The 12,289-nt window shown below is 42.8% G+C and overlaps 1 protein-coding gene across 1 annotated transcript in view; it reads left to right on the plus strand.

Annotated features, from left to right (window-relative positions):
* The window catches only part of LOC124270142 (sulfoquinovosidase-like), a 50,856-nt gene extending 40,315 nt beyond the window's left edge, over positions 1-10,541 (plus strand). Inside the window, exons 5-11 of the mRNA XM_046705167.1 lie at positions 213-405; positions 1,351-1,691; positions 3,570-3,711; positions 4,379-4,600; positions 5,426-5,638; positions 7,504-7,746; positions 9,397-10,541. Of these exons, the coding sequence (XP_046561123.1) occupies positions 213-405; positions 1,351-1,691; positions 3,570-3,711; positions 4,379-4,600; positions 5,426-5,638; positions 7,504-7,746; positions 9,397-9,974 (1,932 nt within the window). The 3' untranslated portion in view covers positions 9,975-10,541. The remainder of the gene's footprint in view (positions 1-212; positions 406-1,350; positions 1,692-3,569; positions 3,712-4,378; positions 4,601-5,425; positions 5,639-7,503; positions 7,747-9,396) is intronic.
* Positions 10,542-12,289: the final 1,748 nt, after the last annotated feature.

Genomic DNA, 12,289 nt, shown 5'->3' on the forward strand with positions numbered 1-12,289 from the left:
ACAGACCGTCGCCATATAGCTGGAATATTGCCGAATGCGGCGTAAAACTAAACTCTCTCACACTCTTACTGTAGCTGATTTTCATTGCGCGCGAGTTGTTCGCATGAGTGAGGCCACTACTTCATGGAACGAAAACAACGACTATTTTAAGACATTATATGATAAAGTTGGGAATTTAATCGTATACATGACTGATGCAATACTTTCCCCAGATGTCGTTGACATTCACCGGTGACGCCGATGGTAACGGCTTCAACGTGGACGTGACGGGTATGAGCAAGAACATCAATCAAGTATGGATCAGGTTGGTTGCGCCGGCTGGAGAGAGAGTCTACGGTGGAGGGGAACAGTTCTCCTACTTTAACATGAAGGGACATTCCTTCCCCATCTGGACACGAGAGCAAGGTATTTGTAGGACCTTATGGAGCCATTGCAGTTAATCTGTCCTATGTGTTCTGTTTCTTATGTCCCGCCCGCTCTGATCCCGAAGAGTGGGCGGTGGGGTAACCAAGTGGTTAAAGCGTTCGTCACGCCGAAGTCCCGGCTAAGTGAATGAGATGGTGTTTAGTTTTACGCCGCTTTTAGCAATATCCCAGCATATCACGACGGGGGACACCAGAAATGGGCTTCACATATAATCATGTTGGGAATCGAACCCGGGTCTTTGGCTTTTCGAGCGAACGCTTTAACCGCTAGGCTACCGCCCCAGCCTTAATCAGGAATCAAAGACCACTGGAAATTTCGTATATATCACAAGCATGTCAAATAGTGATGATACCAGATGAAAACTCCAAAATCTAATACCATATATTTCAGGATACAGGATTCGCTACTTATTATAAGTTGACTTTGTTGACATGTCATCGTATTCTTCATGATGTTGATCACTGGATTGTCTGGTCCAGACTCGGTTAAGCAAACAAACTTAATATAACTGCTTATTCTTTGCTCTCGTCCTTGTGTTGGGTTGAAGTAATCTGGCTACCGAAGAAAAACATGAAGGTTTTACTCCTGCCGCCATGTCGGTTGGCTGGTATGTTTGTTGTTTAACGCTGCACTCAGCAATATTCCAGCTATATGGCGGTGGTCTGTAAATAATCGAGTCTGCACCAGGCAGTCCAGTTATCAACATCATGGCCATCGATCTACGCAATTGGGATACGATGACATGTGTCAACCAAGTCAGTGAGCCTGACCACCCGATCCCGTTAGTCGCCTCTTACGACAAGCATGGGTTACTGAAGACCACTTGTAACCCGGATCTTCATGGGCTCCTGCTGCCATGTGTTGAGAAAGGAGGTAGGGAGGTTCTAGTCCATAATATTTACCACAGATTATCTTCTCTTGCAGGTGTGGGGAGAAACCTCAGTACCCTAGCCACGTTCATGGCCAACAACCGCGATGGCGGCGGCGGAGACTATCACACGACGTACTTCCCCCAGCCGACTTTCATCAGCTCACGGAAGTACTACTTTCATTACACTGGAAGTAACTACGCAAAACTCGATTTCAGTAACTCGTATCACGAGATCTCGTTTTACGAGACTCCCATTGGTACAATGAGGTTTGCCACAGCACCGACCTTGAAGATTCTTGTCAGCGGGCTGATATCAATGTTGGGTAACGTTCCTGAGCTGCCTGACTGGATCTATGACGGCGCCGTCATAGGCGTTCAAGGTGGCACACAGAAGGTATGCTGGTCGGTACATACAGGTTCCTCCGTAGTCAGTCTCGTAGTCCATGAACCATACTACTTCTCATCGTCCCTGAACAACCGTCCCTGAACCACACTATTTCTCATCGTCCCTGAACCACACTATTTCTCATCGTCCCTGAACCACCGTCCATGAACCATACTATTTCTCATCGTCCCTGAACCACAGTTCCTGAACCACACTATTTCTCATCGTCCCTGAACCACAGTTCCTGAACCACACTATTTCTCATCGTCCCTGAACCACCGTCTCTGAACCACACTATTTCTCAACCTCCCTAAAGTACCGTCCATGAAGCACAATATTTCTCATCGTCCCTGAACCACAGTTCCTGAACCACACTATTTCTCATCGTCCCTGAACCACCGTCTCTGAACCACACTATTTCTCATCGTCCCTGAACCACAGTTCCTGAACCACACTATTTCTAATCGTCCCTGAACCACCTTCCATGAACCACAATATTTCTCATCGTCCCTGAACCACAGTTCCTGAACCACACTATTTCTCATCGTCCCTGAACCACCGTCTCTGAACCACACTATTTCTAATCGTCCCTGAACCACCGTCTCTGAACCACACTATTTCTCATCGTCCCTGAACCACCTTCCTGAACCACACTATTTCTCATCGTCCCTGAACCACCGTCCCCAGACAACACTATTTCCCCCTTCCGCCCAATCCATTCTCCGACCCAGAATCCCTAAACGAACCAAATGTAGATCTCCCAGCTCACTCCTTTTTAATTAAAATGAAGTTATTTCGTCCGATAAAAAAATAGATATCTTCAGAGCCCCAGCTTTAGTTATTTATTCCGCTACCTTAATGTATTTGGTTTTGTTTGTCACGCTGCACTCGGCAATATTCCGGCTATAAGACGGCGGTTTGTAAATAATCGAGTCTGGATCAGACAATCCAGTGATCAACAGCATTACAATATGTCCTACTCAACTGGGATACAATGACATGTCAATCAAGTTAGCGAGCCTGACCACCCGATCCCGTTAGTCGCCTCTTAAGACAATCAGGGGTTGAAGTTTAATTCTAACCTGCATCTTCACGGTTACTAACCCATGTGGGGGTACAAACCAAGGCACTTTGCATGGTTTCATAGTCATCGGTGTAATGGCAGATCCTAATGGTTCAATTTGACAACTGATTTATAAGTCGGCGAAGATCTGATTCGATCTGGTCTTCTGCAACCCACGATTTTCGCATGTGGCGACTAATTTTAGTGGGATTGGGGACACAGTCTTGCTGACTTAGTTGATGCGTGTCATCGTATCCGATAAATGAAGATTGACGCTATCACTGGATTGTCTTTTCCAGACTGGATTATTTACAAACCGCTGATATATAGCCAGTATGTTGCTGAGTGTGGCGTCAAGCCACAAACAGATCAAACAAAATCTAAAAGCGGTTACTCTGTACTTGCTACAAATTTTGTGTACACTATGAATAGTCACGTGCACGAAAGCAGTTGCTAACTGGATACTTTGACAGTGGGGGCGGTGGGGTAGCCTAGTGGTTAAAGCGTTCGCTCGTCACGCCGAAGACCCGGTTCGATTCCATACATGGGTATAATTTGTGAAGCCCATTTCTGGTGTCCCCAGTCGTGATATTGCTGGAATATTGCTAAAAGCGGCGTAAACCTAAACTCAGTCACTCACTTTGACAGTGTTGGTCAAGATTCAGTTGGAACGGGTGGGGCCGAGTGAAACGGTATCCGGAAGTACAAAGTACCATTAAAACATTTGAGAAAAATTATTATAGGATATATCATATTACATTACACCTTCGCGGTTCATTTATTTCAGTTCGTTCATAATCCACATTATGTGATTTTATCCAAAGATGATGGATTACATAAATTTGGCGGAAGCTCATGGTCTGAAGGTGACTGGCGTATGGATACAAGATTGGTCCGGAACTATTACTACCACATTCGGACAGAGAGTCTTCTGGGACTGGAAGTGGAACCCCGATAGGTACCCAGGTAATCGATTATCCATTGATCCACCGATTATACCGGTAGATAATATATCGGGTATGTATATCCATATGTAGACTTGTTGATGATACCCTAGGGTTACTCTGTGAATTTTTTTAACAAATTCGGTTTATCTATCGCTGAGAAAATACTTGACTGTCAGAAACCGGTTCACGTTTTTGGTTCACGGTATTTATATCGGTACAATCGGTATATATATATAAACAAGATAATGAACATTGGTTGTCATAAATAATCTTTCAATGACTAACGTTTGTGTGTTTTGCATGTCGCTTTAATTGTTTGCAATTTGTTACAAATGTTTACAAGCGTTTCTGGTTTTGATATGTCGTACATAGCACAGCATGGCAAATTGTCGAATATCCCTATACAGTGGTACCTGTTCAATCAGAAACCTGTTAATTCCGGACAAGCATTGTTTTGCATGGTCCATATAGAGTGGTATATGTTTAATCCGATACCTGTTGATTCCGGACAGGCATTGTTTAGCATGCTCAATACAGAGTGGTACCTGTTTATTCCGAAACCTGTAAATTCCGGACAGGCATTGTTTCGAAATTTCAAGCGGCGATTTGAATGAAAAGATGTCCGACTTAAAAGGATCAACACTACAGGGAACATAGTTTATAAATTCACTTGTCTTCTTTGACAGGTCTGGACGAGTCAGTCAAGACACTCAAGGCCCGTGGTATCCACGTCTTTGTGTACGTCAACCCGAACCTCAACGCCAATGGGACTTTGTTCAAGCAAGCAGACGCTAAGGGCTACTTCATACAGAACTCTCAGGGGAAGACCCTGGTCCAGAATTTCGGCGAGTTCTACTGCGGCACCATAGACCTGACAAACCCAGAAGCCTTTGAGTGGTACAAGAATGGTGTGTATCCATAGCAACGCCCGTCAATCTGCTCTGCTTCGTCCGGGGTTTTGGGAGGCTGATAAATTGAAGTGCTATGAATAGTTTACGTTGTAGTGCCTCAATATAAAATAAAAAAAATTAATTGATTAATGGGAATGTTGTTAATAAATATGCAAATGTCTCTCGTAATTATTAATATTGTAACTAAGTACGTCATAAACTGGATATGTTAATTTAGCTGATCAATGAGAAGATTGATATTTCGGTTGGTTATTCTTTAATTGATAAATGTGAATGTTGTTAATAAACATGTATATATCTCATGTAATTATTAATCTGTGCATCAGTTAAGTTCGTGTACTCTCTTAATTACACATCGTATACAAAAGCAGTCGAAGGAGTGTCATACATCTGCGAAAAGCTACATGGACTCGTTTCACTAGTAACACACTCAAAAGGGTACGGTTGATTTTTTAAACATGTTTGCCCACTATAGCACGGCGTAATTATTTATCGGTTTGGCGACACCTTCCAAATATCGGGGCGGTGGGGTAGCCCAGCGGTTAAAGTGTTGGCTCGTCACGCCAAAGACCCGGGTTCGATTCCCCACATGGGTACAATGTGTGAAGCCCATTTCTGGTTCCCCCGCCGTGATGTTGCTGGAATATTGCTAAAAGCGGCGTAAAACCATACTCACTCACTCACTCATTCACCTTGCAATGGGTCCTGTTAATCGCGGATCTGAATTAAGGGACCTTTGTAAAATGTTTATAAATAAATTAGGTATGTGTTGACGGTTGTCAGGAACATCGTTGTACACTGGAACTTCTTCGTTTGTTTCAGAGATACTGATCAAGAATGTGATAAACTTTGGTTTTGGTGGCTGGATGGCCGACTTCGGGGAATATACCCCTGCCTACGCGACGCTGCACAACGGCACGGCGACCATGAGGCACAACGAATGGCCCACTTTATGGGCCCGCATGAACCGTGAGGCTCTACAGGAGACGGGCACGGAAGGCGATATTGTTTTCTTCATGAGGGCAGGATTTACAGGTACAGTATTACCAGATAACATTTAGAATTAGTCTTTATCAACAAAGTATGGAATCATAGAAGGGACATTTTTGCATTGTCGCCCTCACAAAAACAAGCGAAAAGAGGCAAAATTAACGAAAACGCGACAATGTCCCTCCTAGGATTCCATAACAAAGGTTTCTCATAAGAAACAATTGTCTTGATCAGCTGGTCAAGCTTGCTAGTTGACACATGTCATCGTATCCCAATCAAGATGGTCGATGTTCATGACGTTAATCACTAGTTTGCTGGTCAAACTCGATCGTAGACAGACCACCGTCATATAACTAGACTTTTGTTGAGTTTGGCGTTAAACAACTCTCGTACTTTGCGATTAAAAGAATATTTTCAGTGTGGCGTTAAACAACAAACATTATCGATGTCAGATTTCATATTATACTGAGGACAAATGCGAAAGAACACCCGATTTCGTCACAGTTGTTAATCTATATCAATATGATTAGCTATACCAATATGAAAACATCGCATGGTTGTAAACACTTCAGCAATATTTATACTGTGATATCATATTGTGAAGGTACTTTAGTACTTGAGGTGTTGGGGAAAGACCCGTGAAGATCTGGGTTGAAATTGGTCTTCAGCAACCCATGCTTGTCGTAAGAGGCGACTAACAGGATCGGGTGGTCAGGCTCGCTGGCTTGGTTGACACATGTCATTGTATCCCAATTGCGTAGATCGATGCTCATGCTGTCTATCACCGGATTGTCTGTTCCAGACTGTATTATTTACAGACCAGCGCCATATAGCTGGAATATTGCTGAGTGCTGCGTTAAACAACAAACAAACAAACAAAACAAACATACTTTGGTGAACCCACTGAACTGGTATTGTGCTGGGTAACAAGCAATCATCACCAGGGAGAAACTTAAGTTGCATCATTATGAAATATATTAGTCGTGCAAATGCATTTTCTCATATTATATGCACCTGTTTCGGAGGTGTTGCAAACTTATACACACGATACAATCTTTTTTAATTGGCAGTACTACTCATGAGTGTATGTGACCGATATGTTATAGACATTCCTAATATCTGTTTGTGTAGTACCTCTCTGCCTGGTATGGTGTAATTGTGAAGGACACACTGACAGCCTTACATTCACATTGACCCATCTATGACATGAGGTCATGCGGTGTCGTGTTTCTTCTCACATGGTATCTTCCTGAGGCAGGGGAGGTAACTGACTATAGCTGTAGAAACTACACTCTTGCTGTCAGTTCTCTCCCTTGCCTTGTCACATGGTAGTGAACAGTCGGTATGACCGAAACAGGCGCCGACTTACACCGTGTGCTGGATGTAAAAAACGCGAGAGCACGCTCATGTTAGAATATTTTACGCGTGCATCGTCCAAGATTAGTTCGAGCTGCTCCATGTACATGTCACACTGTCACGTGCCCTGAAAAACATTCCACAAAAGTATTGTATTTCCGCGACAACCTTGACACATAAGCGTTAACGTTGATAATCAACGCTGAGATCGCGTTGTGGAACAAGCCACTCTAGTTCTTTGCGATTAAAAGTAAAAATATCTTTTGGACTTATCTTTAAGTTTGTGCCCAAAAATGCGCATGGCGACTTTTGCCTTTGCATATTTTATAATTACCGCCATTGTTATTAATGTCCTATTTCGTATTATTACCGTAGTCCACGTCTTTTGATTATTATACTTTCATTTTTTTGAAAAGATGTCTCTTTGAGGCAGAAAGATGTTACTTGGGTTGACACTGTTCGGACAACGATCGACAGGGGTACTGTGATACTGTTTATATAGTAGTCAAGTAATTACTTTTATTATTTTTATTATTATTATTATGGATGTTTAGGAACCGGCAACTACAGCGTCATGATGTGGGCAGGGGACCAGAACGTTGACTTCAGCTACGCAGATGGACTCGCCTCAACCATACCCGCTGCCCTATCGATGGGAATAACGTCACACGGACTCACCCATTTCGACATAGGGGGTTACACTACCGCTTCTGCAATGGGTATGGTCCGGACTGAGGAGAGGTTGCTTCGCGGAGCTGAACATGCAGTGTTTGGGCCCATGTTCCGAACTCACGAAGGTAGAATGAAACATTATGCTATATTCACAATGTATATGTCCATTCTCTTTCCGTGGTGTAGTGTTTAGAGCATATGTCCGGAGAGCGGAAGGTCGCCGGTTCGATCCCCGACCGCGTCATACCAAAAGACGTTAAAATATGGTACTTGTTGGTCCCTGTCTGGCGCTCGGCATTAATGGGTAGGGGTACAACAAGGACTGGTCGGCTCGGAGTCAGTATAATGTGTCTGAGTGGGGTATTCATGCTTCACTGCGGCTTGGTATCTCAGTGGGCTAGCACTATAAAACCAGCTTAAGTCTGGGCTAGTACAAGCAGCCGCACTTACACATACACACGCATGCACTTCGTCATATGAGCGAAATATTCTCCAGCGCGACATTGTCACAAGAATCTGTCTCAAAGTTACAAAAAATACAAAATACTGCAGCTCGAGTTGTGTGTCTTGCTCCAAAGTTTGCACATATACAGCCACTTCTACGATACCTACACTGGTTGCCCATCTCAGCTAGAATTGAGTTCAAAGTTCTTGTACTCGCATACCAGTGCCTTAACGCTATCGCGCCATCCTGTTTGTGTGATCTTGTAAGCCAGTATAATCCAACTAGAACTCTCAGATCCCAGTCCCAAATTCTGTGCACAGTGCCCAGATACAGACTAAAACGATTTGGATTCAGATCATTTGCCTACCAATCAGCTGTTCTATGGAATTCTCTGCCTGAAGACCTCAAAACAGCCCCACGCCTGCACTCCTTCAAAACTCTTCTCAAAACGTTTTTATTTAAGAAGTACTTTGTCTAGACTCTCACCTAAATAACTTATGAGCATACCAGCTGGCGTGGAGATTGGCGCGTTACAAATTCACTCATTATTATTATTAAACCCAATTTCACCTCACCTCACCTTTCAAGGGCTACAGTGGTGGTGTTTTCGCCTTGTGGTTGAAGCGTTCGCTCGCCACGTCCAAGACCCGGGTTTGATTTCCCACGTCGGTCAATGTGTGTAGCGCATTTCTGGTGTCCAACGCCATGATATTGCTGGAATGTTGCTAAAAGTTGCGTAAAACTAAACTCACTCTCTCAATGAATACATTGGACCTTTTCGTAACACTGGATACAAGTAATTTTGTAAACAATGATATTATACTATGTACTTTGCCATAACATATTTCAGAAACTTTTGAGATCGCATTAAATTGTTGGGGATTCTTGTACTGCTAGTGTTATATCTATATCTTTGAAGGAGGACTGTCGTAGATAACCAGATCTACGTAGACACGTACGTGTTCTGTGGTCTGTTCTCAGTGGACAGGGGAGACGGTCAGCTTCAAGTTTATTGAAACTGTATTATTGACGGAATATTTCCTCAGATACCTAGACATGTTATATTGCGAAAGGGTGGAAGAGATGAGGACATTTGTTTTCTTTTTGTCATCCGTTTCTGTAAAAAGAAAATCTGTCCTAAAACATAAAATGATTTCAAAACGGCCATTACTATGGAATCCTAGAAGGGAAATAGTCGCGTTAAATGTCCCTTCTAGGATTCCATACATTACACACATTCAGAACTGAAATCAGCTTCTTTTTCATCGTATTTGTACAAATACATTGCATGTTAATTTGCCGGTTCAATTCTTTTTTTCATTTTGTTCAGGAAACCAACCAACTGCCAATGTCCAGTTCTACTCCAACAAGTGGATTACCGTCAAGATGGCCCGTCTCTGTCAAATGTTCACTCTGTTGAAAAACTACAGCAAAAATGTCGTTCGCGTGACGTCACAGACAGGAATCCCAGCGCAGCGCCCACTATTATTGAACTACGAAGATGACGTAAATACCTATGACGTCACTTATCAGTATATGTACGGAGATGACCTTTTGGTCGCGCCGGTATTTTTAGCCAATCAGACAAAGTGGGACGTTTATCTGCCGAATGACCAAAGTTCTAACTGGATCTTCCTTTGGACTGGCAAGGAATATCCAGGCTCCCAAACGGTCACGGTGGACGCTCCAGTAGGTCAGCCTCCGGTGTTTTATCGGAAGATATCCCCATATGCTGCAGTCTTCCAGCAGATCGGAAACTTCTCTTTGGTGGTCACCCCAACAACCCCAACACCCCCTCAACCCACCGGTCACCGCATTAACCCCTCAACTTGCTCGGCCGGATTCATCACATTTTCATTCGCACTGGGATCTTTATCTCTGTTCTTTGCTCTTAAAGCTCTGTTTTAAATGTGTTGTGATTCATATTCAGATAGGGTATTCGTGTTTGACTGAAGACTTGCAGGTGCAGTATCTACCCAGGATGTACTGAACGTTATGACGTGGAATTGGTCTAGCGGACCACGACGTCGCCGCGTCTGGCTGTTTGGTCGAATCCTGCATACACCCCTGTTATGTTCTTTCGGTTTGTCAGGGCAATATCGGCGTTCATTGTTTTTGCCACAGTGAGTGAGTGAGTTGAGTTTTTCGCCGCTTTTAGCAATATTCCAGCAATATCACGGCGGTGGACACCAGAAATGGGCTTCACACAATGTGCCCATGTGGGGAATCGAACCCGGGCCTTGGGCGTGACGAGCGTACGCTTAAACCACTGGGCTACCCCACCGCCCCCCACAGTGGTACATGTAAACACACTGCATTACTACGGGTTTCCTTTGAAATCATCCATATTTATGTATCAATAAAATTCAATGTTGCCTTAAAAGTCATATCTCCGGTGAGTGTCCCTGATATGTCATACTGTTTGTGTACTACCCAAAAGAAGTTTCTTTGATATTAAAAAATAATATGAACAAACGGGTGTTCATAAACTTCTTTTGAGAGTTAATCGTGAAGACCCAAGTTAGAATTGGTCTTCAGTAACCCATGCCTGTCGTCGAGCGATGACTCATGTCATCGGTACCCAATTGCGTAGATCGCGATCGATGCTCATGATGCTGTACACCGGATTGTCTGGTCCAGACTCCATTATTTACAGACCGCCGCCATATAGATAGAACATTCCTGAGTGCGGCGTGAAACTAAAGTACCCACTTTTGAGTATTATATATGCTTGTACATTATTTTATGTATATATGTTATCAGTTTAGTGTGTCTTAGAAATTCGAAGTGCAGCTTCTGCGCCAAGTGTGAACGCGCAGAGTAACGACCCAAAGACGTTTCTGGAACAAATATCCAGATCTAGAGGTTTCTTACTTTTTTAAGTTCACAGGGATAATGTGAACAACACAGATGCTGTTAGACTGTTTGTTTGTTATTTATGGCCACAGAAAGCAAGGTTCCAGCTTTATCATGGCGATCTGTATATGACCAAATCTGGATCACACGAACCAGTAGTAGATAGCATGTAGAACGCCCCAAACCGTTGGGGTACGATCACCCAACGTGCCTGTTGTTGACCTGAACTACCTCACCTACACACCCTGTGTATCATACATGTTTACCATTTTGGTGTTCTCAAAGAGAGGAAAACTTAACATATGTTATATTTGGGATTACACCTTCTTATAAGTACTTGTGTTGGGTTGAGTCCCATCCGGAATTCGAACCCACACCCTCAGAGTCAGGCACCTAATCGCCAGGACACAAAGTCAGTGAAATGTCAAAGAAAGTGTATTCCCAAATATAACATATGTTGCATTTGACCACTTTCTAAATGGCATTGTGTATTCAGGGAACCCTCCCCTGAAACATGAAAGAAAACGGTGTTTTCTTCAAGAAATCCGGTGAACAATTATAGCTTTAATGCCACACTCTCTCCAGTATTCTTCGTGTATATTCCACTTCATATTTTTTTCAACATATGTGATACATTGTATTGCATAATTTAAGTATGCTCAAGAATGATACCCTAAAGCAAAGCGTCTATCTAAACAAGGGCTTGAACACTGATCACATGTTATTAAGTCATCATGTATCATTCCGAAACAGTTTTTTTGTGAATAGTAACGTGAGGATAAACAGAACATACCAGCAACTGAAACCACGGGGGTTCGAATCACTGTTTGGACAACAATTTTTAAATATACAAATCTAGATTTTTGCAACCGTATATTGTTGTGTATTTTATGTGATGAGTGTAGCGGGAGAATTTTCTAAAAAATCCATTTCTTCACCGATTTCGTTCAAATCTGAAATATAAGTTACTCATAACATATAAAAACAATAAACGGTTGCAAAAATCTAGATTTTTATTTTTAAAAATTATTGTCCAAACAGTGATTCGAACCCCTGTGACTGAAACCCCCGATTGTGATTGCAATTACAGAAATTAAATGTATACTCATGCCAATAATGGTTGTCACCCCCTTCATTTTTTTTTATTGGCGAGAGGGTAGGGGGTTGGGGTGGGGAGGGGATGTGACAACCATTATTGGCATGAGTATATTAGTTTCCTTTTTTAGACTGACATTTGTGTGATTCAATGAGACATGTTTTTTTGCATTTGTGTAGTTATTTATTGAAAGGGATAAGTATACGACGAGAAGGGAATACGGCGCATTATGCCTTAATCAGTATGAAAAGAGCGCCCGGAATGGAGGATT

The sequence above is a fragment of the Haliotis rubra genome, unplaced genomic scaffold (genome assembly GCF_003918875.1).
Source record: "Haliotis rubra isolate DU_JTF1 unplaced genomic scaffold, ASM391887v1 Scf15, whole genome shotgun sequence".
Classification (NCBI taxonomy): Eukaryota; Metazoa; Mollusca; class Gastropoda; order Lepetellida; family Haliotidae; genus Haliotis; species Haliotis rubra.